The sequence below is a fragment of the Limanda limanda genome, chromosome 12 (genome assembly GCF_963576545.1).
Source record: "Limanda limanda chromosome 12, fLimLim1.1, whole genome shotgun sequence".
NCBI classification, from domain to species: domain Eukaryota; kingdom Metazoa; phylum Chordata; class Actinopteri; order Pleuronectiformes; family Pleuronectidae; genus Limanda; species Limanda limanda.
Genome location: NC_083647.1, coordinates 12,141,705 through 12,168,993, shown reverse-complemented (window position 1 = coordinate 12,168,993; position 27,289 = coordinate 12,141,705). Strand labels below are relative to the sequence as shown.

General features: G+C 42.8%; 2 protein-coding genes across 3 annotated transcripts in view; one reads left to right on the top strand and one right to left on the bottom strand.

The window, feature by feature from the left end:
- Nucleotides 1-307: 307 nt before the first annotated feature.
- LOC133015472 (zinc finger protein DPF3-like) lies at nt 308-20,911 on the top strand. 2 transcript variants are annotated; one of them, XM_061082683.1, is made up of 11 exons: nt 308-361; nt 7,698-7,858; nt 8,812-8,919; nt 12,181-12,305; nt 12,833-12,928; nt 13,182-13,242; nt 14,928-14,969; nt 15,372-15,512; nt 16,612-16,719; nt 16,892-17,676; nt 18,892-20,911. In XM_061082683.1, the coding sequence occupies exons 1-10, from the start codon at nt 330-332 to the stop codon at nt 17,050-17,052; spliced, it is 1,035 nt and encodes a 344-aa protein (XP_060938666.1). In that variant the 5' UTR covers nt 308-329; the 3' UTR covers nt 17,053-17,676; nt 18,892-20,911. The 2 variants fall into 2 exon arrangements, with proteins under 2 accessions (XP_060938666.1, XP_060938667.1); XM_061082684.1 differs by lacking the exon at nt 14,928-14,969.
- Nucleotides 20,912-24,140: 3,229 nt separating this feature from the next.
- The window catches only part of LOC133015734 (regulator of G-protein signaling 6-like), a 42,504-nt gene continuing 39,355 nt past the window's right edge, over nt 24,141-27,289 (bottom strand). Inside the window, exons 15-17 of the mRNA XM_061083002.1 lie at nt 26,819-26,908; nt 24,818-24,877; nt 24,141-24,541 (exon numbers count right to left, since the gene is read on the bottom strand). Coding sequence (XP_060938985.1) covers nt 24,491-24,541; nt 24,818-24,877; nt 26,819-26,908 — 201 coding nt within the window. The 3' untranslated portion in view covers nt 24,141-24,490. The remainder of the gene's footprint in view (nt 24,542-24,817; nt 24,878-26,818; nt 26,909-27,289) is intronic.

The window sequence follows — 27,289 nt, the reverse complement described above, 5'->3', positions numbered from 1 at the left end:
ATTTTAATAAATAATTACACCAGCTTCCATGTTGATAATTCTGTGCCACTCATCCAAAGGGGTGGGGGTGGGGGGGTCTTCTCCTGGCATGTCATCCAGCTCCAGTGAGGGTCTCTTTAAAAAGTGCTGTTATTCACTTGTGCACAATTCAAATAGAAGGGAAAACCCTTTAAAATAATTTTTGACAGTTTACCCCCGTCCGGCCACGCCCCGTCCGCCTGTGCTGCACAGCCATTGGTCTGCGAAATCACCCCGAGCGCCGATTGGCCAATTCCCGTAGGTTTCCCTCAGAACTGCAAGACGCCGATATTGCGTTACATGGTAGCAAAATGGCGGCTGTCATTCAGAACCCACTAAAAGCGTAAGTAATTTAGACATTGAGCAAATTGTGAATTGTTACTTTGTTGCCAACTCGTGTGTTGCGGCCGGCCGCGCGTGCATGTGGTTTGGCTGTCGTGTGCACGCCGCGCACGGAGCTGTCCATGTTGGTTCAGTGCACTTCTTGCACAGAGAAGTAGCTCCGGCAGCTCACTTCTTTTATTCCGCGAAGATGTTCTGATCGTTTTAGTCTGAAACATGTGCGCCGGGCTGCCTGACAGCCCCCCCGCAGCGGAGGAGCCTCTCCCCGGCTCGGGTCTGCACGCAGCCCGGGAGACTGCCGTCCTCCCCCGGGTTGTACGTTTATATTTGGGGGAAAAGCTGTCGACAGCGTGGCTGGTAGTCTGCGGAGCCGCCGCCGCACCGAATCGGTAAAAGTCGAACCCCCCCTCCTCCTCCGTGCTCGGCGGAGGAACCTCGGCTGACATTCCGAAAGTGCTTTACAGTCGGTGTGAAATGTCGACATGTCAACTTTGGCTTCCTCCGAGCGCGGACGTGGTCGGGACGCGGCGGAGCGAAGGGAGGAGGCATTTTGTGTTCGCACGCTTCGCTGCTGGCGAAAACGACTCAAAAGTGTCAGCGGCTGTGTGAGTCCGCCGGGGGAAATAGGCTCCAGCAGCCCGAGCTGTGGTCACCTCTGTCCCCCTCAACTTCACTGAAATGCTCCACCTCATTTTCCTCTCATTTCTCCTTTGTTCCCCTTGTTGTTACACCAATTCCTCTGGTGGACGTGTTACTGTAAGTTGCACACCGCTCGCCTCCTCCTCCTCTGGTCGTTTCACATGGTGACCAGGTCATTTGTCTCTAAACATGCACAGTACATGGAGCAGGACGTGTCAGGTAGTGATGGCACTGGTGATGGGCTGTAATGTGGCTCTGTGGGACTGTGTGTGTGTGTGTGTGTGTGTGTGTGTGTGTGTGTGTGTGTGTGTGTGTGTGTGTGTGTGTGTGTGTGTGTGTGTGTGTGTGTGTGTGTGTGTGTGTGTGTGTGTGTGTGTGTGTGTGTGTGTGTGTGTGTGTGTGTGAGGATCTCTCTGCTGTGCCTTTAAGTGGAGGAGTGCTGGAGATTAGCCTGGTCCAGGATCCTGGGCCCATCTGTCAGAGAGATGCTCCGACAGGGAGGAAGTGTCGGGCACAAGCAGGAGAACCATCTGCTCCTCCACAGAGGTACCCTGGCACCTCCGTGGACCGTAGCAGGAGGAGTGGACCACACAACACCTCGCATCTCCCACTAGTGTTGTTACGCACCTATAGGAGAAGGCAGAGGGATGTTTTTTAATGTCTGATTGTGCACGTCTGTTTGCTTTTCATTGAACATTGCTATTTTCTGCTAAGGGTTAGTTTGCACTTTTCTAGTTTCCTAATGGATGTTATTTTTAGAGTGTATTTCCCGTCCTTTTGGCCACTCAAAGAGCTTTACAGTACAATATTCATGCACACATTCATACGCTATCAGTACAACTATCAAGGGCAATTTGGTTCACTTTGAATTGGAGGAGCTGGGGATTGAACCACCGAGCTCCTGCTTAGATCTCTATAAAAAAGATTCTGCATGTGAATATGTAGATTTTGGGCTCAGAAGCCTCCTGCTTTCAGTTTCTAGTTTGACCATTCGGTTTTTTAGCAAGCTTGGGTTGTTTGCATGTAAACAGTCTGTGTGTAGAGCTAAAGAGAAGGAGCACACTGAGCGAAATGCATCAAATATGCCTTTTAGATTTATCTGTATTCAGATGCAGATCGCTGTTAATAGAGACGGTAGCCGATTGCCCAACTACTAGCCAAAGATGATTCATCTTTAAATGATTTATCGATTATGTGGCTCCCCTACAACCTCCTTTACTTCTGTGATGACAGAGGCTACATGTCAGGTTGAAGTCTCCTTTACCACCTGCACTGTCTTTATATGATGCTCTGGAAGACACTGATTGCTAATTGCTGAATTTCCCCTGAACCTGTATTTCCATGAGTTGACTGAAGCGGCTTGCACTTCTCTTGCACTGTCCCTGCCTTCACAATTGTTTACCCATCATTGAATGACAGGATACGATCACAGCACCCCTCTGCAGAGACATGCACAGCAAAGCTTTTGTTAAAGTGTTCGATGTAATTGTGAACTACCGTTATGTCCTAACGTGCTTTCCCTTATTATTGAAAAGCGCATTTCATTATTAGCTCATTGGACCCTTCCCCCTGTCTTGTGTCCCAACCAGCTCCGTCGCGCGTCTGCTGTCAAGCTGCTGTTTCATCTCAGAGACGTTTTAGCATTCTGATGTGAAATGTCTCCTCACTATAAGCCGTGCTTAATGAACTGTTTCAATCTGCTATAATTAGTCTCTGTCTCGGGTTTCTGACTTCATTTCACAAGTTTGTCAGATTATAATTATACATACTTGACACTAATTGGATGTCGCTCCTGTGGACCAGTTTGACCTTTATTTTGTATTAAGTTGATTCACTTATGAGAAATGAAATGCCGGGTTTGACTTTGTTGTGGAAATGTGGCGGCAGATGAGGCTGCAGGGCGCAAGCCTGTGCACGTCTGTGTGAGGTCCGTCCCTCTCATCTGAGCGTCGTGATGGGAGGAGGTAATCTCCACAATCTGCTGATTAAAATGGAGTCTGGAATATTTAATTAATAAGGAAGCTCATAAAGCTGCTCATAACATTTTTAGCCACAGCTGGAGGTTTCTACATGTTGGACTCATCTTCCTGGTCCTTCCCCCAATTATCTTCTACCCTGTCGCCGGTGTTGAGAAACCTACACTTTGAGTGAGTCAGGCTCTTTATTGGCTCTTGTGTGTGTAGGTGTATGGTCTGGTTCTACTCTGAACAGCCCTCAGCCAGACTGAAGTTCTGATTGGTGCAATCAGAGGTGGTTGTAAGGATGCAGTCACTCTATACGACCTCCTCCTTCCCGGCTCTTGTTATGTGGTAGCTGTAGCTTCCTGTAAAACAGATGTGCACCTGCAGATTTGAAAACCCTCCTGAACAGAGCAGACGTGACTGAAGTTATGTTTTTCTAGATCATCATGAATCACATCTCCTCAATGCTGGCCTGTGTTAAAAGTATATATAGAAGTTTTACTGTGGCCGCAGATCACACTGAGCTGCTCTACTGCAAACCCAAGTTTTGTCATTAGATATGCAAAACAAGCCTTGACGCATGCTCGCATTACGGACGCAGCCATGTGACATGGCCAACCGTTGACAGGAACACGTTGATAGCGGAGGCCCCCGCTGGCCACAAGACTTGCTTTTTGTTTTCCAACCCGTGCACACGCTCACCTTCTCTACTCAACTGGAAGATATAGAGGGTGTGTGCCACATACTGTACCTCTGAGGCACCTTTTGTTAAGCCCTGAAACACGTGAAATCAGAATGTTTCTAGTTTACTCTGAGTCCTTGAGTCTGCAGGATTTTGTCACCATCTGACAGAGCCAGGCTGAAAGATATTATATATAAAATCTAAGTTATTGTTGTATATATTCAGTTGAGTTCTGTATTTGCATGTCATTTTGTAATGCAAATGTAATTTCATTCTGTGTAACTGTTCGGTACATTTGAACTGTTAAAGGCGTTGTATCCCATTTGGTAATGCCTCAGTGTTGTGGTCAGAAATGTTTCTTACAATACACCTTTTATGTATTAGTATTTTTTAACTTTATTATAACATGAGATGGAGGTTGAAGGGTTGAAGTCATTTGGTTCTTAATATATTAGAGAAACAAGTTGAGCAAATATTAGCTGCAGCTTGGCTAGCAGCCCCTGCATGTATTATTGTTTTTTACTGGTTATAATCATCAGGTCCATTTGTTTTTTGCAGAGGGTTAGACCGTGGCCGATTATTTGAATCCGGCTATAAACTTCCTGAATGATAAACACTGAAGGAATCATAAACAGGAGAAGCTGACTGCAATGGTGGTCAATTCCCATGATCCCATGCTACTTTGTACTACTTGAAACTTTGTCCTTTTTTTTTTTATAAATTTGATCGGGAGAAAACTACATATTGTGTACTGAAAATAATTATCCTTTATCATAAACAGCATTTCTGGTGTCTTGAAATGATTAAGAGAAGAAGGAGCCAAAATATCCTGGATACGAATGGCGCTGTGTTGTGTATTTGGACCCAGAGTCTATGTAGTAGCATAGTGGGAGTAGCATCAGGGAATAGGGTGGTGGATACATATGTTCGACCAATCACGAGTCGGACTCTGCTGTCAATCATGCCCTTTCACTCTGTTTATATAGCATCAAGCAAGCTATATAAACCAGACTTAGTGGAAAACTGAACTCTTGCACAAACATCAGTTTGAAATAAAGCAATCTAAAATGACAGAACCAATCTAGAAGAATTTATTTGACACTTGCCGTTGTTATTGGTCCATTTCCCGTCAGGGGACAACCACCCCATAGCCCAAAACTAAACAAACCACTGATCTGAATGTTTGTTTTTATAGTTGTAGCTCAAAGTGAGTTTTGTCAAAGAAATAACAAAAATAATGCAAGTACAGTAGTTGATGACAGTTAGATTGATTAATTTAAACATTTTCTTCGCGGGCGGACGGGGGGTCGGGCGGGTGGGTGGATGAGTGTGCGCGTGAGGAAGATGTGACTCCCTCTCCCTTCCTCTGTTGTCACACGTTCGGGTCTCATCACTCATTACAAGTGTCGGAGAAATCTCTCACCTCAGCCAGCACACCTGCTGCTCGGGGCGGCAGATTCTCGGATGGAGAGCGTGCCATGTCGCCACACAGACAGGCTTCACCCACCAGAAGACTTTCTGCAGCTATACTTGCTCTCTTTCACCCTATCCCCGCTCTTCCCCCACCCAACCCCTGCACATTTCATTTGAGACGGACGAGCACCCCACCACACTCTGTTGGACCCGAGTACGTTTCTTGGCACTTGCCAGTGAGCGTGTCGTCCTAGTGGGCTTCAGGGAGCATTTACAGTGGGTCAGCTGGTCTGTTTTTAGTAAGCTGATATGTCACAAAGCGTTTCATCAGGAATGTGTGTTGATATCAGGGAATGGCAGTGAAGCAAGTTGGTTAGTTTGACACAGATGTGGAAGATGTCCTACCTAATCGGTTTTTGAGTATACTCCAGTGTTAATACCTCCAAGGAGGTTACGTTTTCACCCCTGTTCGTTTGTTTCTTGGAGTATAAGCAAGTTAATGCAAAAATGACTGGCTGGAGTATCTTGAAACTTGGTGGAAGGATGTGATATGGGTTTGGGAAGCCTCCATCAAATTTTGGTTTGGATCAAGGATTCACTGTCATTATAAAGCCTTATTATTTTTTTTTACATTGTTGAGAATCTCTCAAGAAATAATGCAGAGATTAAAACAAAATAAAAACAGGCATGTGTAGGGTCCTTATATCTCCGGATTATGATTTGGCTCTTGTGAATCTAAATTCATCTTTTTACAGGATGATCTTTATTCAGTTACTGTATGGTAACAAATATTCCTTTAAACAATATCAAATAATGGACATTTTGCCTGTGTTTAATGTGAGCAGTTTGCAGAAGACGTCTGTGTACATGTCATGTGTCTGATCACGATATAAAGTGGCAAATCAGCCTTTGTGGAGGAATGCGCTCTCCAAGTGCCCTTTTAGTTGCGCTTATAAAAAATCTCTGCCTCTTAAAACCTGAGAAAGCTGTATGACATCTTTACAAGGTAGAGATGTAATCGTGTGATTATTGTCTACAATAAAGCTGCTACCTTGGTGTGATTGTAACACGCTGAACGACCCATATTTATTAGTCATAATCTGCTCTTAAGTGCTCAACCTCTCTTCTCACCAGCTTGTCTTTTGAACTCTTCTGTCTTGTTGATTTAATTTTTCTCTCTCGCTCAAACACCTTTCCACCCCTCCCTGCGCTCACTCTGTACCTGTGACTGTTTACTCTTCTCACTCACACTGAAATGAAGCCTCGTTTTCCCAGGAAGCCTCACACACTGTGGCTTTGTCTGGGCTTTTGTGCGGGACAGCATTCCTAACACGGCTGTTCATCTGCTGGACGTCTTCTCATGGAGGGCTAGGGGTAAAGGCGAACCTAAAGAGAAAGCAGGAGAGAGAAAGAGGAGGCGCAGGATCTGGAAGACGCTGACAAATCAGCCTCCCACCTCCTCCACCTCTAGTTTAAGATTCCAGGCTTGACTCGCAGCCCGCAGCTCATTAGTTTCACTTCAAAATGGCCGTCTTCCTAATGTTGTAATTGAGAACATGTGGGGGAACTTCATTATGCGGATGTGGAGATGTTCGAGCTAGAAGAACCGGTCGCTACAGTATTATTTGCCCTGTCTGCCCTATGATAAAACAGCACACGTACAAAGTACCTTACCATGATTTTGGAGTTGAAGCATTTACCCTCATCTTTGATGTCGTCAAATTAGAACCTGCCCTTGTACTAGACACTCTGCTGAGATTAATTAAGTAGGCTAATTACCATACCAGGCGTGTGGCACCGATCGAGGGCTTGAATGTGAAATATCCTCCCCCATTTCACTCTGAATATTAACTCTGACACCCTAAGGGACTGCCAAAATCTCAGTGGCACCAAGAAAAGTGGAACTAAAGTGTGGAGTCTTTGCTGCTCGCTTTCCTGACCATCGAGCAGCAATGTTATCCTGCGGAATCAGTGTCGTCATGATAATCTAACCCGCCAGCGCCAGCCAATCGAGAATCGGATCAGACAAAGACCCCACAGAGTTAATACTATGTTTAACCTCAGGAGTGGGAGCAGCAGAGTCACTGCACTGTTGTAACTGGGTTTCTTTTTTCTTTCTACATATTTTTCCCTGATTGAAAGCCAGAAAGAGGACAGAGACTTAGCAGACTTTTCAGTTTGATACTTACCCTGAACAGGACTGATTAGACGGCTCATTAGATACTAACAGCATTATTTTGGTTGTGGAGGATTTCCAATCTTACAGTATTAGTCTTTGTTCAAAGAAGCATCTGCTATTTATTTCCTTATACTATTGTGTTGATCTGCTTTAAGGCATATTGTAGAAGCTATAGCTGTTTTCAGACATACACTAGAACACTAGACATTTTCTGGAGAGGCTATATGAAAGAACACAAATGTCCAAGTCAGTTGCTCTGGACATTTCCTGCTAGCGACTTAGCAAAATGTCAAAGTAAGCTCATGTGAGAATACAGCAGGAACGTGAGCGAGCAAGTGGGCGTGTTGATGATGTCTCCAACGCACAACAAACGATCACATTTATCCATAGCCTCACTTCTGCTGTGTCGACCACATCATTAAGGGTCACTGACCTCTGCTGCTCATGTTGCCCCCCCTGGCAGGTTGGGCGACCAGTTCTATAAGGAGGCCATCGAGCAGTGTCGCAGCTACAATGCCCGCCTCTGTGCTGAACGCAGCGTCCGCCTGCCATTCCTCGACTCACAAACTGGTGTGGCTCAGAACAACTGCTACATCTGGATGGAGCGGCACCACCGTAGTCCTGGTGGGCAAACACACACACACACACACACACACATACACAGAGTATTTACTGAGAGTTGTATTTGGTCCATTATGCTTGTAAAAGTGTCCGAATCTACATTATGTAGGGCTATTGACGAGGGTTTCAAATAATTATTTTCATTATTGATTAATCTTTTGATTGCTTTTTCACTCCGTTGTTAAGTCAATATAATGCCACTTGCAATTATACCACAATCCAAGGTGACCTTTTTAAACTTGGTTGTCAGTTGTCTAGTCCCAAAAGAGGGGGGTGGTACCATTGGAGAGTAAAACATTCCAGATATATTGGACGATGTATAAATTGGTGATGATTGCTTAAATAACTATCAACCCTTATGAGAAAGAAATGTAATGTACAGTTTAACCATAAACTTTATTATCAATAACTCAATAAATAGAAAACACAATTGCAGTATATAGAACTTGATTTAAGAACATTCTTTCTTTTAAAATGTAGACATAAATGCCCATATTTTCTGCTTTGTTTATTCTGTAAAACAAACCCTGATAATGATATATCTGTGAGAGGCTAACATCAGTGGCCAATCGACAAATCGTTCAAGCTTTAAAAATCAGTTGATTCTTGTTGTTCTGGGTTTGTACCCTCATGGTTGATGCATTTATTGTAAGTCGCTTTGGATAAAAGCATAAGCTAAATGTAATGTAATGTAAAAATAGGGATTTGATTAATATCGTGATATGTCGATATCAACTGATAAATTATCATTATACGATTATTTTCCATATCGCCCATCCCTATATTATTGTAAATGGAATATAATTGTGTTTTGTATTGTTGGTCAGACAAAACAAATTGTTAACATGTCCATTTAGCAAAATAAGTAGTAAAGTTATATAAAAACATTTTTCAATCTATGTGTTTCAAGAGATGAAATAGCTTTTGTGTTGATGTGTATTGTTGTTATCATGCAGGGGTTTCAGCCGGGCAGATGTACACGTACCCCGCCCGCTGCTGGAGAAAGAAAAGACGACTGCACAATGCCACGGACCCCCGCCTGGGCATCTATGGTCTGCAGCTCGGTAAGACCCTGCAGCCTGTTGTCCTTAAACTACCTGCCCATCGCTTCCTGCTCACTTTCTCTTCCCGCTCATCCGTCTCTGTCTCCCTCTCTCTCCCTCCCTCGTCTCCCACCCACCTCCTTCAGCTCATGTGATTACTGGTGATGATCTGGAATAATCTCGCTAAAAGCATATCACTCTGTCTCCGCACACTGAGCAGAACAGGCTGCCAGTCATTTTTCAGAGGATGAAATGTGGCTGTGTTCACCCCGGCTGGTAAACTTGTTTTGTGAGAAGTAGAACATGTAATTAGATTTGCCACTGCTGGGAGCAGCGAGACGGAGTTCGGCCACTGCAGACAGTATTTAATAAATGTTATTGAATGTAGTTTGGCTTTTCTCGGGCTGCCACTTGAAACCGCTCACTCAAAACGTTTACGCTCTCGTCGACAGTACATTCTCCCTGTATCTTATTTTGTACTTACCACCTCCCTTGCTGATTGGTTTTGTCTCTTTCCCTCTGGCAGCTCCTCCATCCGTCTCTATAAATTGCGGTGCAGCCTGTGTGTGTTTTGTGGCCAGAGATCCTGAGCTTGAATAACTGTGCACAAGGCTTGTATACCCACTGGGATGTTGCACTATCCTAATGAACATGGCCACAGAACGAAATATAGTGTCACATGTTTACATTTTTATGAGTTTCTGTTCATTCTTGAATCATGTGGTGGAAGGACAACTGCTTGGGAAGTAGAGAAAGTAAGACAGAGGAAAAGAGCCTGGAAAGAGAAAACAAGATGGAGAGATAGCGCAGAAAAAGAGAAGATAGAACCGAGCCTTTGTTTCCCAAACACATCCCATTGTAGTCTATTGTTTTCCACTGAGCTGGCGCTCTTAAAGACCCCACCACCACCACCACCACCACCCTGCTGTCCCTTCCCTTCTCCAACAACAGTGGGATGTATGTGCTGTCTGCCAGCGCCCATCAGAGGGGAAACATACCCTGATTTAACCTGGCGTCTCTTATACAGAGCGTGTCCTGCAGCTGGCCAGAGGTGCCCAGCACAGGGCAGCAGCCAGACTCTGTCTCGCTGCCTCGGCAAGCTCGTCTAACTCATGGTGTGCTAGAGACTGGGGCTGCATGCAGAATCAGCTCCCTGCTGCAGGCTGCTGCTGGCTCTATTTTTAGCCCCCCAGCTCCCATGGGTTGGGAGGGAGGGAAGCGGTGGTGTGAGGGGGGTGGGGGGGTCTGTCTCGTCGCGGAGAGTTGAAAGTCAACGTGTGCAGACACAATGGTTAGGGGCTGCCGCCACATGGTGGAGGGGCCCATTTTAGAGAAGCGCGTTTGATGTGCTCGTCACGCCTACCTCTTGCGTCTGCCTCTTATACCTATGCGGTGCTCTGTTGCTTTTGCACTTCATGTTCGATATTCTGCAGAAGTCTTTCTAGCGGGCGCAGTGGTGAGATGAAGGGCTGATGGAAAGCTGCAGTCGGAGGGGCTTTGAAGTGTGTCCTCTTTCCAAACATCCACAGAGCAGCAGATCGCAAAGCTCTCATTGGAGAGGAGATTTTGTAAATAAGACGTGCGGCTCCGACCGACTGTGGAAGCTTTTATTTGCTCTGCTTTGTCAACTTGAGTCCCTCCTACACTGTTTGTTTAGGTCTTCAGCTCCCTGTAGAAGGAGATATCTGCATGATGCGTTCAGGTTAAAGAGATAAGCCACTTAACTTCACTGAACCTCAGGGATTCAGCCTACATGGTGCAGCTCACCAATGACAATGCTTTCCCTTTCAGAATGAAACCATATGCCTTGTCAGTTATATAGTGCTGTGAAGATACTTGTCATGACACATTCTGTTCCAGGCAAAACAAGTGGTGACAGCTGATATAACAAACAGTTGCTCCAGCAATATGCCACATGCTTTTATTATGTCTAGTGTGAGGGGAAGAGGATAATAGAAATGTCCATATAGAACGCTGCTCATGTAGCTTGGATGTTGTAGTGCTGGTTCTAGTCACAGTGTTTGATGGTGATGCAGAAGAAGAAAAGCAGATGTCCGGGCTCAGATGAATAGTGATCCGTCCGTTTCAATTAATGCAATCGTTACTGCCCTCGTACTATTATGTGTCCTTCACATTGGCATGGTTGTAAAGCAGTACATCCAGTAGATGGCAGTGCAGAGATTTTGACAACAACAAACATGTGACGCGGTGGAGGTTGTGATAATGTACCTTCTCAGAATGAGACAAAAGCAGCTGTTTGTCTCTGTGCTTGGGCAAAGTAACATCATATTAACATCTATAGTTTCTTAACAACTTGCAACATCTGTCCTCAAATGCTCAATCATTTCAAATTTTTTCCTCCACATGCCTTATGGTAGTCTCACTTAAACTATTGGCCACACTGCCCCCCAAGACTTCTGGTGGAACTTCCAAATTGAACAAAGACTACGAACAGAAAAATGAAACATACACTTCCTGTGGGGAAGCAAATTGTAGCCTGGCTACAGGTAAAGTTCATATTTAGTGAACTTTGACCTAAGACTGGGCATTATGACTTCAAATCAATAAACTTTTTTATGCCAACCCCCCAGCCGACTGAATCTTGATCTGATTTTTCAATGTGTTTGAATACGTGTCTCATACACTCTGGAGAGAATCAAACAAGCACAAAGTAATCTTCAGTACTTTACCGGTCCTAATAACTTCTGATTAGTGGTGGTTTTTATTGTTAAAGTGTAAAGTGAGCGCACGTCAGCAGGGGAGTGAGGCGGCCACAGCTATAGCGCAGTACAAGGAAAATGGACACGTAATCTCTTCCCTGATCCAGAAGCAGCATGTCGGGGGCACAGCTGCAAAATTAACGTAGCGCAAACCCGACAGTTTATGAATGTACGTATTAAGTATTAACATAATTAACCAACATGAGCAGATGTTATAAATGTTGGTTTCCAACAAGGTGTGACATCATCTGCCCTTAACTCTCGACAAGAGTAAGGAAAAACTACAACCAAAAGAAAAAGTTTTAACCGGGGAAAAAGAACGTAGAAACCTCAGAGAACCTCATGTGTAGGATCCCTCTCTCAGGAGGGAAAGTCCAAATATGCCATGTGTAACAGAGAACAGCAGAACAATTTGAGTATTAACAGCATTGGTTAATATACACGTTTGGGACTTTTTTACCTAAAGTGAACATAAGACCGTAGATGTGTTGGCATGGCGTGATAGTATAAACACTAAGCTCATGTTTTGTTGAGTCATCATGTGTTGCTTGTTGTTGTGCAGACGGCAGCCTCATGTCCAAGGACGCCTTGCCCACCCAGAGCACCACACTGGAGGCGCTGCTGCGAGGAGAGGGTCTAGACAAGAGGAACGCCAAGAACGACGAGGAGAGTCTGCTGGAGATCCAGGTTGGTTCAGTCCCTGTGTTGTTCTGGTTAAGCTCGTCAGCCAAATGTTAAAAATGTAAATGTTCAGTGGTATCACTCAAACGACCGAGGGCCCCGGCTCTGACAGGGAAGTGTTGCGCCCCAACTGGTTGTCAAGGCAACGTGCCAAGTTTTTCCAGCTGACCTGCGGGGCTCGTTAGCTGACCGCTGTCTCGCTGAGAGGCAGTTTGGACAAGTGAACTGATTCAACTTTGATTTCCCAATTACTCACTGTTATATATGAAACTAATGAGTTACGTCCACACAACCATGTAAAAGATAAAAAATGAAACTTCAGTTAAAAAAATTCTCTGTCACAAGAAGACATCGCCAGATCATACATTCCATATAATCTACCTTTGGAAACATGAACATGGAAGAAAACAAAGCCTGGAGAGCCATTATTAAATAACTTACAAATTCACCCCACTGGTACTAAACAAATTCAATCATTAAAGAATATGATGACATCAGACATTTATCTGTGCCTCTGTCTCCCTGTGTCTCAGAGGGTTCTGGAAGCAGACGCAGCAGAAGACGCTTTCAACGATGATGACGATTACGAGGTGGACACTCCCAAAAGGAGACATCGGGGCAAAGGAAGAGTAAGTGAACAAATGGACTCCAGTTGCACATGAGCAGGGACTCCAAGACGTTCAGGGAGACCTACCATGTCAGTTTCTGTAAAAAAAAACAAGGTTTTCTGTTTCTTCTCCAATCACATCAAATCACATTTGAGTTGTTTAGCTGAGGCCTTTCTCATATACATACAATATTTATATATATATATGATGCAGCTTATTTATTGGAAGGTTCATATTTCTTTGATCAGGGTTAATGGGGTATTTTTTTCCTCAGGGTCGGGGTTCAGGCCGCAGGAGGACAGACCTGGATGATGACAAGCCATACGTCTGTGACAGTAAGGCCCAGTCCCATTTCACCCCTTCTCCCTTTCCCTCCGTTTTGCGTGTTCGCATGTGGGGGAAAGCTGTCCCGATACTTGTTGGGACAGATGGGGAGGGCCAAGTGTTCTCGGCTGTACAGCCCTCGAAACTCAGATTTTTCCGACCCACACTTCAAACCGAGGGCTATGAGAATTTCCCAGAATGCCTTGCGCTTCACCAGCAAGAGACCGACAAATGTGGTATTTTTTCCATTATTAAGGATTTAAAAATACCAATAATATTTTTTTATTATCTTGTCGAATGTTTAATATCGTTTCAATGTTTTACTGTTACATTTTCATACAAAAATCACTAGTGTTTGCATGCACCCCCCCTCTTTGAAGACGCACGATGCACTTGATTGAACCCGCGCATCGCAGCGAGGTTACTGAACTTAACTGCTGCTCTAATAACAAAGCATCTTTGCAGGGATGCTACAGACCACTGCTAGTAGCCTTTGTGCTTTTGATTAATTTGTGAAATATTGCAGAGCCACCAAGCTTTTAATTTTCCATTGGATGAATGGCAAATGTCATAGATTCACCTGCATTAGCATTGATGTTATTAGGATTTAATTGGTTTGTCACTTTAGCGCAAGAAAAGGCATTGGTTTATTTAAGATTCCCGGTAAAATGTTTTGTCGTGTATGTTTACATCGACGACTACTGATGATGTGTCGGGTTTTCACGAAGACTCAATGATGTAGCGGCTTCTTGAAGTGCATTCCCAATTCGTAGGGGAAGATTTCAACATCTAACCTTTGTGACTCTGTTTCAAGGGCCAAGATAACCCTTGAAAACAAGGGGTGAGGAGAATGGGTGAAATGGGATTGGGCCTTAGTAGAGATTAATGCCCAATTATCTTAATTTTTTACTTATATATCCTAGCAGTTGGTGAGTTTTCAAAAAGATAAAATTCACTCATTATCCAATACAATTGAAGTAAATGGTGATTGAAATGTCCGCCGTGATCCATGACATTTAGGCTAAAAACATGAAGTAAAAGATGCCGTTTTGAGTTGGATTTAAATGTCAGGGCTAACTGACACCTAGATGACACCAGAGGAGCAGTATGGAGGCATTTTCTTTTCTCTTTTTTTGCATTTGACGAATCAGTCACCATTTACCTGAAATAGTATTGGATTTAGCAGAAAAGCCGTTTACCCCTGAAACTCCAGAAGTGACACTACAGCCACCCCTCCATCGGCATAGTGATGAGTAGATAATAAGGGAATTTCCATTTTTACTTACTTAAGGTCCTTCAGTTGGATCCAACAGAACATTTTTCCTTTATATGATCAGTATTGAAGTATTCTTTTCTCATTTCTTTTCAAGGGCGTGGTAAACTGTAGTAAGACACATAATGTGACTTGTTCGTCAAACCTTTTTTATCTGGAATATCGGCATGTAAGAAAGTTACTCTTAAGCGACCGTCAGGGTGATCTTTCTGAATAATTAAAAAAAAGTTGAACTCGAACACAGTTTTTACAGTTGAAACCGTCGGTTAAAAGCAGAACTAGAGTTACCATAGGCTCACTCATGAACTTTTCCTGTTCATGCAAATTGCATGTGGAAAATCCAGTTATGGGCTATACGATTTTACATCAGCTGATAAAACTGATCTTGAAACGCACAATCTCATTGTGTCTTTTCTGTTTCAGACAAAAACAAACAAAAGCAGAACTCAAAATCTTCGACCTCAGGTACCTTCATTTGTTCCCACTTTTGGTCTCTCGTCTTTTAGGGATATTAATTTTGACAGATTGTTGAGCGGTTGTGTTGGCAGTCCTGATTATTGATTCAGGCTCTAATATTAGCTTACTTTACTCATACTGAAGTCCCCTGGTGCTGATAAACTGAGACATGGTTACTGTGTTGTCTGGGGTTTTGTTTTATTTGACTGACTGTTGCAATGAAATCCTAAACTACTCCGTTTTTTTCACCTTTTGGACCCAGACGCTGAATATTCACCTCCATCAAATGCCATGATGCCTTTTTATTTTACCCATTTATGATGAAACTCTCATCCTATAGATAAGTGGTCAGAAAATGTACATTTATTCAGATAATGTGTGACTGAGCATGTGCCTACTGTTTTGTTGCAGTCTGTGCAAAGCGCTACAGGAACCGTACAGGACTCAGTTACCACTACACCCATTCCCACCTGGCGGAGCAGAACAGAGCTGGAGAGAGGAACAAGGTGGCGTCTAGATCGCCCTCTGTACCACAGACTGACAGACACAAACGTAAGAAACCTGCCTGCTGATCCTATATCATATCATTACGTCAGGATAGCCACAATCTGCTGTCAGAGTGCTCAAACACAAATCAAATGTTCACTCTTATTGAGTCAGTACATGTTTTTAACCCCCACTTGATGCACTAAGATGACACAGGGATCTCTACCATCTCTACCATCCATCCAGTCAACTTGAGAAGCCAATCCAAAGAACTTGTTCCCATAATCAGGAAGTAAACTGGACAAAAATCTGAATATTGTGTATAATTAAAAAAGAGTATGAATCAACTAAACGCAAATCTACATGTATCTACACAATTTAACGCCTCAGTTTCAATACTAAAGGTAGTTTAGGATTCACAAAGGCCGTGAAATATCTGTATATTGAATGTATCCTAAAAATGAGACCCTCAGATCTTGCATGGCTAACGGAATGAACACACCTACAGAAGGGACACAGTTTAACCTACATGAAGTAATGTACTAGAAAATATTATTTATTTAGCACCAACCCCTCAAATGTTTGGCCAAACCAGCTACAGTCCAGCTCTACACCCCGACATGCCCCTGAGTGAGGGATAGTTGAGTTTATGATGAGTTACACCAGAGGTTTGGTGGTTTCTCCATTGGCTGCTGCAAGTAATCAGACCACTTTAGTGACTTCTTGTGTAAAAAAATAAAATGTTTTGTAAAAGACAGTCAGAAAATCAATTCACCGAGTGTAGAGTTGTTTCCCAGATGGAGACACAAACTGCTATGACACTGAACACTTCTCAACATTATCCTTCTAGGCATCTGTAACTATCTATAAATCTGTTGAACTAGACATTAAATGGACTTTACCCTCTCAACCCCCTGTACAAAGTCTGTGTCATGTCAGATTGAGTCGATGTGCAAAAAGATAAAAAGGCGGAAACCGACTGACACAAGACGGAATGTAAATATGACACAATGTTTTCATGTACAGAAAAATTTAACAACAACAATTGTGGTTGCAAGAAAACAACAACTTTCAACTAAGTCATCAGTTTCACACATTGACCCTGTACGGTCCCACCTTATAAAAGGTTTTGACCAAGTCTTGTTTACCTGTAAATGCCCCACAGGTCCAAAGGGTCCAGGTGGGACGAGCATTCCCAACAACTACTGTAATAAATGCCAGGGCAAGAAAACGGGTAAATCTGGGTCTCCCTTCTCAGCCTGCCAATGCACAAGTGAGTTGATGTACAACGTCTTTTTGTGTGTGTTCTAACTGATTCCAAAGTGTGTCTCCACAATGGATCATTGGGAAGAAATTATGAAATGAAGAGATGTTCTAGCCTTTGTTTGGTGCTGTCTGCTGTTTGATATCCGTCACCTGCTCACTGACTCCGTCCTGTGTCCCAGCCTCCCGCAGAGAAGAGAAGGAAGACAGGACCTTCACCGGAGCCGAGGAGCTTTTCGGCACCACCTCAGAGAGCGACACTTCCACCTTTCACGGCTTCGAGGACGACGAGCTGGAGGAGCCGGCCACACATAGCAACGGAATAACCAATCGACACAGATAGAGCGAACCTTTAAGATTTCAAGAGACAATATTTGGTTTTATATATGGATTAACCTCTGGCAAAAATTTGCTGCTTCTTTTTCAATGGTTTTTGTTTGCAGAAAGCACAAAGTGATAATTTCAGGACAGAAATGCAAGTGGTATTTTATCTACTGAACATTGTTGAATAATTTATGAACTCCCTTTTTTTATATATAAATATATATATTAACTTTTAAGGCAATGGACGACTCAGTGTTTGTTGACGAGTGACTCGGCCTTCAATGCAAAACAGAAGATGATTTTTGGAGTTTTTTCCCCCTCACTGGAGCAGAAGAAGCATAAAGATGACAAACAAAAAACACTGGAGAAATCTGAAAATTGAACAAGTGAAATTTTTCAAGACGTGAATAATTCGTGCGGGTTGATTGAATGTCACTGCAGACCCCTACTTGAGCTACAAGATGTTTTTGAATCAGCAGTGGCTGTTGCTATGAAGGCCTCCTCTCCTGCTCTAACTTTGGATGAAACTTGTATGAAAATGAAGGAACCAATGAAAGGACTGCCACAGGCCACTGGAAGTGTTTGGATGAAGAAATCTATTAACTTAAGTCTTTACAGAAACCTTGTAGTTATAAAATGAAAGGTAAGCTACAGTTTCTTCTCTAATTTAGAAACAAAAGACATTTTGCAGATTGTGGAGTAACAAATAATGAATGTTTACTAAATGTTAATAATAATACAATAATGGAGGACAGCAGACTTCAAATATTTATTATCTGAAACTCTTTGTGTAATTTGTGTTTGCAAATAAAGTAATTTAAGTCATATTTTTAAACTTCACAAACCTAACTGTCAAATTCGCATCTAAAAGGACATATACCTGCGCTGAAACTGATTGGCCAATGAGGTTGTGTTTCCACCCCTTTCCATTTGCTTGTTGGTTTGTTTATTTAGTAAAAGAGGTCACACAAAAACAACTGACCAATTTCAGCGTGCGTTTTTCCACATTTTCACAATTTTTACAGAGAAAAATTCAAAGGCTCTTATCAGGAGCTGATATCTGAGTGTGTGAAATTTGCTGCAGCTTGATTGAATTCAAGGCGACGGCTGGGCCTTGACGGAGGTGTGCGCTCCACCAAGTGTCATTACAGCTTCTTCAGAATTCTCAAAATGTCACCATGTTCAAGACATTGGTGACAAATCTGCCCGTTTATATCGGGATCTGGTCCAAAATGTAATGGTTTCTCCTTTAGTTCATACCTGACCCCTCCATGAAATTGAATGGAAATTGGTTGACTGGTTATTGAGTAATCGTACTGACTGACGGCTGTGAAAACACAATCTCCTTGACTAAGGTAGAAATAGGAGGAGGAGAAGTTATTTTACTTTTCAGCTTAGTTAGCAGCTCTAGAGACGGAAATATCTGTCAGTCTCATCTCCACAGAAATACAACTATTGGATGGACTTATGGTGACATTTTGTGCTAACATTCATAGGTGAACCCTAAAGACTTTTTTGATCCTCTGTCTTTTCCTCTTGTACCATCAAGACATCAAATATATTTTTTTCAAGCTGCAAAAATAATGAAGTCCCATCAGCCGCAGCTGCACTTTGTGTTTAGTGCTCGTTAGCATATGTTAGCATGCAAGCTATCTAACTATGGTGCAAATAAGGAATAGTATACCTGCTTGTAACCCTAACTCCTATGTGCATTTTATCATGCTAACATTAGAAATATGCTTGTTACTTTGAAGAGGAAAATGTTTATTCTTGATTTGTATTCTATTCTTAATCTTGATTATCTTTTTAATTCAATCCACGATGTGTGAGTCTAACCCGTCTCTTTTGTGTTGTACAGGAGCACTCAGCACATGGGCCCAGCGGGCGGGGGGGTGACCAGTGAAGAAGAGGATTTAACCCTCAAACTAATGAGCCTTCAGCTCCCTCCTGGTTTGGGCCTTAAACAACTGACTGAAATGGACAAACATACGTCCACTTGTTCTTTAGGCCGTGTGGCTTAATTAAACTGCTCCCTCGATGATATGTATCGATCCCTTCTCAACATTTGATCTGTGACTACATCCAGCTTCATTTTATCCTCTCTGCACTGTGTTGGAGCTCCACTGAACTATGGGAACACTAAAGGCCAGGCCTTTGGACTGTTTAGTGCCCACCGGGTACATTTGGGGCCCCCGCGGCCCAGCCTGCCCACTCCTGCTCTGTGACTGTGTGTCTGCTGTGTGATCCGATGTGACACTAAGACGTCATCATCCTCATCACTGTGCCAGCCCGCCGCTCTGCACTGGAAACCAGCCCTGACAGCCATGACCCTCCAACCTGATTGGACCAGTGACCCTCTGACCCCTAGCCATAGAGATGGTGCTCGAATCCACCACTATTACATTCAGACCTCTGGACTACTGTATTAAAACTCTGACATGGACGCAAAGGTTTTCTGCTTCTGTCCCTCTGTCTGGTTTTGCTATATCTCTTCTGCCGCTTTCATCTCTTATGGGTCGCAGTAATTTAGCTCTTTTTTTGTTGTTTTTTCATCTTTTCTCTGTTGTATAATATTTCTATGTTTTGAACTCTTTCAAGTTTGATTAGTATGACTTCTTGAGTTTGTTCAGACTGTATTGATACCTCTGTCCTGATCAGGTGCACAATAGCCACAACTACTCAGGCATCTTTCATTTCCTCTGCTGTTGATTGTTCAGCCATTCAGCCCTGATTCATGTGATTGTATTCAGTTGGCGAGGAGGGACGGTAACGCCACACAAGGATCCCATTATAATCAACTTCCAGGAGGGATCCGGGACACCACAGTCTCGTGCTATAGGAAAACAAAATAACAAGCTTCAACTCTCTGTCCCATCTGTGCTGAATTTACCCGGTGTCACGCTCGCCATCCACTTTTTTTGCCTAAATCTACAGCCTCAGTAGATTTTGCCAAGAGTGAAATTCATCTCCGATTCATTTAAAAACAATATTGTTGCTACAGCTACATAAACTCCTCAGATCTACGTACTTACTGACAAGTGAAAACTGTATAAACCCAGTTATGTGACATTTCCGTTGAGTGCTTTTCGAGGGCCCATTTGCTTTATGACATTTAGAAGGTGCTTGAAGTACTGTAAAAAAGAAAAGAAAAGGCTTTTAGTTCTATAGGTTGCACATGCTGCATAAGAGGTCCACTTCCTTCCATGTAATTATTCAGTATCACTGCAATGTAATGATAGCTGCTCCGTTTTTGAAGCTAACCATTAATCCTATGTGTTTGTTTATGACTTTCTTGTGCATTCAAACCAACGTTCTTCACTTCCCTCAGGGACCCTCCACATCGCAGTTTTATCTCCTCTGGACAAACAGAGGATGTCAGACCCGTCGGTTATCTTGTCTTCGTCTCTTGTGTCGGTAACGTGGCGTTTCCACAGTTACAACTATGTCTTCTATCCTCTAACGTCACTCCAGTCAGTGAAAAGCATGATGTGTCATCAGTCATAACCTGCTCAATGTTACCGATCGTGTACAAACAGGCCTCGCGTGGTGCAGTTTTTGCTGAACAAAAAGGAGAAGCTCCGAGATGCAAACGTCAGTGATGTCCGCTTCAAGTAACGTGTCACCAATCATTGAATAGCCTGTTTACCTCGTCAAAAGACACAGCAATAGGCCCCGGTGCTCCCCTGTCAAACCTGCCAGGGGCGGAGAGGGAGGATCGGGGTGGGATCGGAGCCAGGAGGAGATGAAATGGACATGATCGGGCATTTGTCTCATCTTCAGCTATAAATACAAGGCGAACTGGAGAGAATGAAGAAGTCTTCGTTTGTTAAACTATTTTTATTGTTCTGAGAAAAATAAAGAAAAAAATAGAGAATGAATGTTGATGCTCAGCTGTGTTTTTCTGACAAAAGGTCATGGGGTCGTCTTTTGAAGGCAGCTGATGAGCAGAAGAATCCCAGACTGGATCAATAGGTTGGAGTGACCCTCAGACTCTGAGCAGACTGAGAGGAAAAAACACCACTTGAGGTTTTTCTGAGCAGACGTTGCTCTGGACTCTTAATATAGGAATGAGACGACAAAAAAGAAACTCCACTACAGGGAGTTTTTATTGATCGGTAGGTACAGAGAAGTAAGTCTGGAAGTCGAATCAGAGTCTGCAGGGAGGGATTTTTATTATTGGCAACTGCAGGAAGAGTCTAAGAAAATGACAAGACAACTTCAATAAGTTTTCTTTCCATACTTTTCACATCCTCTCCATTTATTCACTGGGCAGCATTTTGGTTTTTAAAAACTTTAAAGTGCTACTCCGGGTTTTCAGCATTGCTCTTCCATAAATTGGCAGTCTTGACCTATACTGCAGTCAAAACACTTTGGCTTCACTTTTGTGGGAGCTGTCATGGCCTCTATCTTTATATATATATACTTATATGGGTCAAATCATCTATAATTCTATATTCCACATTTCCTATATTGTAACTATATCACATTTTCATCAGAACATCCATCCTTGCCTCCAAGTCTTCCAAACTGCTGTCACAAATTTAGCAGGTTAAAATAACCACAAAAACCCTGAGCAGGGTTTATTTTCAGACCTAATGAAAGTTCCTCCAGCACCACAGAAGATATAACGCATAATTCATTTTGTTTTGCTTCAAGATGAGCATATCATTCTGTCAGACGGTCCAACTCTTATGTCCTGAATAAACTATTTCAACTATTGATGCCGTGACATTTGCTACATAACTATTAGGTCTATGGCACAGGAAAGTCTCCCTGGAGTATAATCCATATCACTATGGTAACCCCTTGTCTTTATCTTGAGTGCTATCATCAAGCCACAATTAATATTCTCTGTGTACTTACCACCAGCCTGAGCTGTACTTGTTGAGTGCTCATTAGTGAAAGAGAGAAGACAAATTTATATTTCATTGTTCACATTGGAGCAGATGGAAACACCAGTGAGATCAGTGGCCACACACACAGACAGGTCCAGAGCTTTTATTATTTGGTACCCATGAACAGATAGCAGGGGCTTGAGTGTTTTAGAGCGCCAGTGGTCGTTTGGCTGATTGAGAAACTAAAAGCACAAAATGCCCTGATAATGTTACATGCATAGATATGTGCCCATATAATAATAAAGTGTGCTTTTGGATAATGAAACGTTGCCAATTTACATCTACAATGCACTTTGTACACAGTGTCATTGTGTTTGTGCTGAGTAACATTTGGTACATCGACTGGAGTTAAGCGTCTCTTCTCTACCGTATAATCAAGAGGTTACTGATTCATGATAACAATGCTGATTATTAATATGACCTGTACAGTGTGTCGCATCACAAAGAATAGAAAAACAACAGATGATTCACTCATTCAGCAGTGTAGTCCGTCACTGTAGCAGCTGCTTGCCTCAGGGGGAGCTGTGAGATTAAAATCTCTTCAGTCGGAGCACTTTCCTGCCTGGAGAAGAAGGCTGAAGCCACAGTGGAGCAGAGAGGCCCTAATGTTCAGAGTGCGGCGGCCATGACGGCTCAAAAATTGTTCCCAGTTGCACTTTAGGGCTTTGATGTCCTGTCATTGAGGAGTTTTGCTTCAGTTCATGTTTTTTTTCTTCTCCATCTGTGTGCGTCTTTGGAGAATCAAACCATCTTCCCCTAAGTTAACACTCCGTTATGATCCAATACCATGCACCATTTCCCCCACAGTCATTACAACACAAGACACTAGTAGATGGAGAGTTGTCGTTTACATTTGGCCGAGCAAGAACGGGCAGCTTTCATTGTTTTCAGAAATAAAAGAATGGGATAATCATGCAGTACAAAAACAAAAAACCTAAATGATCCCTTATTGGGCAGCAGGCCTTGTAACAGTTCCATGATTGGAGAACAGATATTTTTGACATCATGACGTCCGTCAGTATGATGTGAATACATTGTTGAAATACTCTGGTGCTGTTTCTCTGGTTTCCTGTCCACCAGATGAACCCATGGCACTGGAAACTTTAAAAATAACACGACAGTGGAGGCTATAACACATGTGACTGTGCACACTAGACCTACAGTAAACCTCACATCACTGTTTCACAGCCACATGGGGCCATTTCTTTAAGTATCTCTGTTATTCTCCCCGGTACACAGATGCTTGAATAGGATAAGTTTGATTGTGCAGCCTGAAAACGTTTATGAACGTGAAGTCAAGAGTCAGAGTTAGGGGTGCTGAGATAAATAATGCTGTCATATTAAAATCATTATTTATCTGAATGGCCAACAACATATTATACCAGTTATAGAATATTTGACAAAATCAGGTGTTGTCATTTCACGTCAGTCTGCATTTACAATCCACATTACATGTGTGATCAGGTGGGCTACAGAGAAAATACACGATGCTCTACAATGAAATAATAAAAAAGAATTGAATTGCAGTTACAGCCATTTACCAGTAGAGGCTGCTTCAGCCCCTTCAGCACCCCTACCTCCAGGGTCCTTAAAGCCCGGTGTTTAGAACACCAATTTGCCAACTAGATATATATACTATCTTTGCCACAAGTCTCAGTGTTGTAGAGACAAACATTGATTCTCCAACAAAGACTTGGGTGAAACTCCGACAGTGTGTCTGGATGCTACATTAAGCCCTTTATGCCAGATTCTGGAATGTAATGAAGCATGAAAGGTTATAACTTTTAAATATCAGTTTTGTAGATGTCATTAAATATAATCTATGGGAGATAAAAGACAACTTTGTTATGTTGAAAACGGCCCAACCTTTAACTGACATGTCATGTGCTTTATAAGAAACAGATACAATAGAAATTTCAAGATTATAAAAAGAGGTTGGGTATATATATATATATATATCTTTAAAAAAAAAAAGTGGTGTCATGCTTTGTTTATTGCTGGCTGTCTTGTGAGCATAGAGACAAACGTTAAACAGATTTATGTCTCTGTTAATGTCTCTGCCTCTTTGTCTTTATATTTTAGGGTATGTCCCCCAGCTGTTTTAAAGCAATAGTCAATTCATTGCAAATAACATTTAAATGTCGCTTTTTAATCAAAGAATATTGTTGCTTTTAATATCCAATTAACATAAATATAAAAGAAAATGAAAACAACATAAAGGAATCAGCTTAGTCGACAAACGGCCTCACAAACAAATTTGCCGACTAAGTGATGAAACGAGGGCAGCGCTGGTCTGGATGTGCTTATACTGGATGCTGCATGCCATGTGTAGTGATGGCTGAGGTTCCCCTTGTCAGCATTGTCCTGTTCCTCAGTGGTTTGCGTTGGGTCGTTCACCCCAGCAGGCCCGGTGCTCATCTACCAGTACAGTCCTCGGAGCAGCGTCTGCGAGCCACCGCACAGCAGCCCCGTCCAGCCCGGCTCCGCTGTCCGTGCCCCGGCCACTGTGCGGGGGTCATCCCCCCAACAGGGTCTGGCTGGGCCCCTCCAGCACAGGCTGTGTCAGGATGACTGCATCAGGCCTGTCAGGCGCTTCCCTGTCAAAGACTTGCCCTGAAAGGTCAATTCAGACGACACGGATCAGCAGACTGAGATGCTGAGAGCAGGAGGTTCTTTGTAAATCGCACAGAATCTCTGTCCACAAGGTGATTTGATTTAAAATGCTAAGCTGCAACCATTCACGTGACTTATCTTTCGCACACATTCACATCCTGGTACAGGTTCTAAAGCCACAACAGAGTGTAATATGGTTTTAACTGCAAAAGCCACTGATAGTGAGGCAGCCAGTGTGGTTTGTGATATGAACAGCCCCAGCTCCGAATGACTTACCACACTGCGGGTGAACTTCTCCAGGGAGGTGCGGCGGCCCTGTTCAGTGTCTGCTGGCTGCTGTTTTGGGAGGGGGGGAAGCAGGGTGAGTGTTTGGGTCAGGTACGGGTGTCGACGGGGGAGAGTCGGGGGTGATGTCGTTAGTGAGGAGAGAGGAAGAAAAATAAGGGGAAGGGGGGCCAAGCATTGCAGAGATGAGGGCCAAGGACAATGCAGAGGGGGGGTTGCATATTAAGGGGGGAGGTGGTGTGAGTGGAAGGCCCGCAAGAAGGAGCAGCGTCCAAACGGGGGAAAGGGCAGAAAGGCGAGCATGAAGAGAGGCAGCTGTGATTGGCTGAAAAGCTCCATATTACACAGTAACAGCTACATGAGCGTTTGCTGAGCTGTGCACGTCTTCACATGACACTGACAAGCTGCATGAGGTGGATAATATCAAATTTTAAAAAATCACCTCCTAATACAACACTAGTGCATATAGGGCTGCATCTGTCAACCACCTATATATTTACTGGTCGTATCTATATGTTGTATATGTTGGTTACTCTCTGTTACTCTCTGTTCACAGAATGACTTGATTTCTTCTCTCCGGAGCAGTTTGTCTGTGTCATGTTTTTCACGGCTGTCCCTTGACATTTTTATGAATTTAGCTGCACAGTGGTTTTTACTCTTTGAGACTGATGTGTCATGATGCTTTGAAACATCACACTCAGTTTCAACCTGCTGATTGGCTGATCGTAATAATGGCCGACAACAAGAGCTGATGAAAGCTGCTAACAGACAACAAAGGTTCAGTGTGTAGAATTTAGTGACATCTAGTGGTGAAGTTGTATGTTGCAGCTGGATACCCCTCAAGTCACTCTCTCCTTCCAAACATGAAAGAGAACCTGTGGTAGCCTTCAGTTGTCATATAAACTCAAAAGGTGTTTGGTTTGTCCAGTCTTGGCTACTGTAAAAATCGTGACTGCCTCCATAGAGAGGACCAGCTCCTGATTCATTAATATTCAATCTCTGCCAATGAATCCCTTTCTCCTAAATCTTGCACACTGAACCTTTAAAACGACCCACGCAACATGCAAGTGTGATCGGATCCTCAGCCTCTTTGAATGTATATATTTATGTATATATATGTATTCTTGTCCAACACCTTTCATTGAACTTGAAACTCAAAGAACAAGTCTTACACCTTGACTTGCTTTCCCTATGTAAAGTATTTCATTAAAACACATTCTGGAAGATGTATTAAGTTAAATAAAAGTAACAATACCACAGTATACAGTAGAAATACTATTGTTAGTACCAGCGTCAAATGTACTGAGGTTAAAGTACTAGATAGGCAGGATGGTCGATTTCAGAATAATGTATAATAATGTAATACACATATATATGTCAGCATCACTTTATGTTGCAGCCAGTAAAGTTTGAGCTCATCTGAAGTAAATAACAGTGAGTGAAAAGTGAAATATTTCACCCCAAAATGTAGGTGAAGTATTAAGTAGAATTAAAGTTACAAATTGAGTTAAGTTAAAGTTAAAAATTGAGTTAAACTAATTTAAATATCTGAGTTAAATTAATCTAGAAAATTTAGTTAAATTAACTCAAATATTCAAGTTAAATTAACTCAAATATTCAAGTTAAATTAGGTAAAATGGGACTGATTCATTTTAGGGGCATTTGGCTACATTAGCTATTCTAAGCTACATTAGTTTCTAAATCTCTGAACAAACATCAGGGAGGTTTTTATGGTTTCGTTAATGATGCTGCTACTCTGGTTTATTTCTTTCTTCATTTCTTTTTGTCTTTGTCTATCTGTTTTAGGCTGGGACACAATAATAAAATCACTCAATCAATCACTTCTTGATTGCAGACTCACAAAAACATGATAGATATTAACCGAGAATGTATCTATATAATAAAAATGGGAATCAAATCAATATGAGAAATGCAATAAAAGTGACTTTTATAAAAGGAGAGGTGGTGTCATGGTCAGTGAGTGCATCTTACCTTCTTTCTGGCTAACAGGAGGTCTTGGTAGATGTTGGATCGCAAAAAGCGTGCATAGCTGTCACTTTTCATTAGCTTGAAAATGTGCTCCTGCAAGACAAAGAAGAAAAGTGATGAGATGAGAAAGTGAAAGAAAGAGACTTCTGATTGTAGCTATGCACTTCATGCATTGTGTGATTTTAGAGGGGAAGAGGATGGAGTGTGTATAAACCGATCATGCTGAGTAATGTGCTGCCAGTGAGAGGCATCGCACGTCACACACCGGCGGCCCACGTTGAAACCAGAGGAATCCACGGTGAACAACCTATTCACGCCATTACTCGCCTCATTAGGCACTGGCACAAACACACTCTGTCATTCTTCTTTCCCTCCTCCCTCCTTTCTATTCCTCCATGCCCTCGCATTCATTCACTTGTGTAACGTGAGCGGGGTGGACGGGTTCAGTGCTTCTGTGGGGCATGTGTCGGAGAC

What these genes read in the sequence shown, in the direction of transcription:
- LOC133015472 (XM_061082683.1), top strand. Translation starts at nt 330, where the DNA reads ATGGCGGCTGTCATTCAGAACCCACTAAAAGC. An exon ending in AGAGTCTGCTGGAGATCCAG is followed by an intron (nt 12,306 to 12,832) that starts GTTGGTTCAGTC and finishes CCTGTGTCTCAG; the next exon opens with AGGGTTCTGGAAGCAGACGC. An exon ending in CTCAAAATCTTCGACCTCAG is followed by an intron (nt 14,970 to 15,371) that starts GTACCTTCATTT and finishes GTTTTGTTGCAG; the next exon opens with TCTGTGCAAAGCGCTACAGG.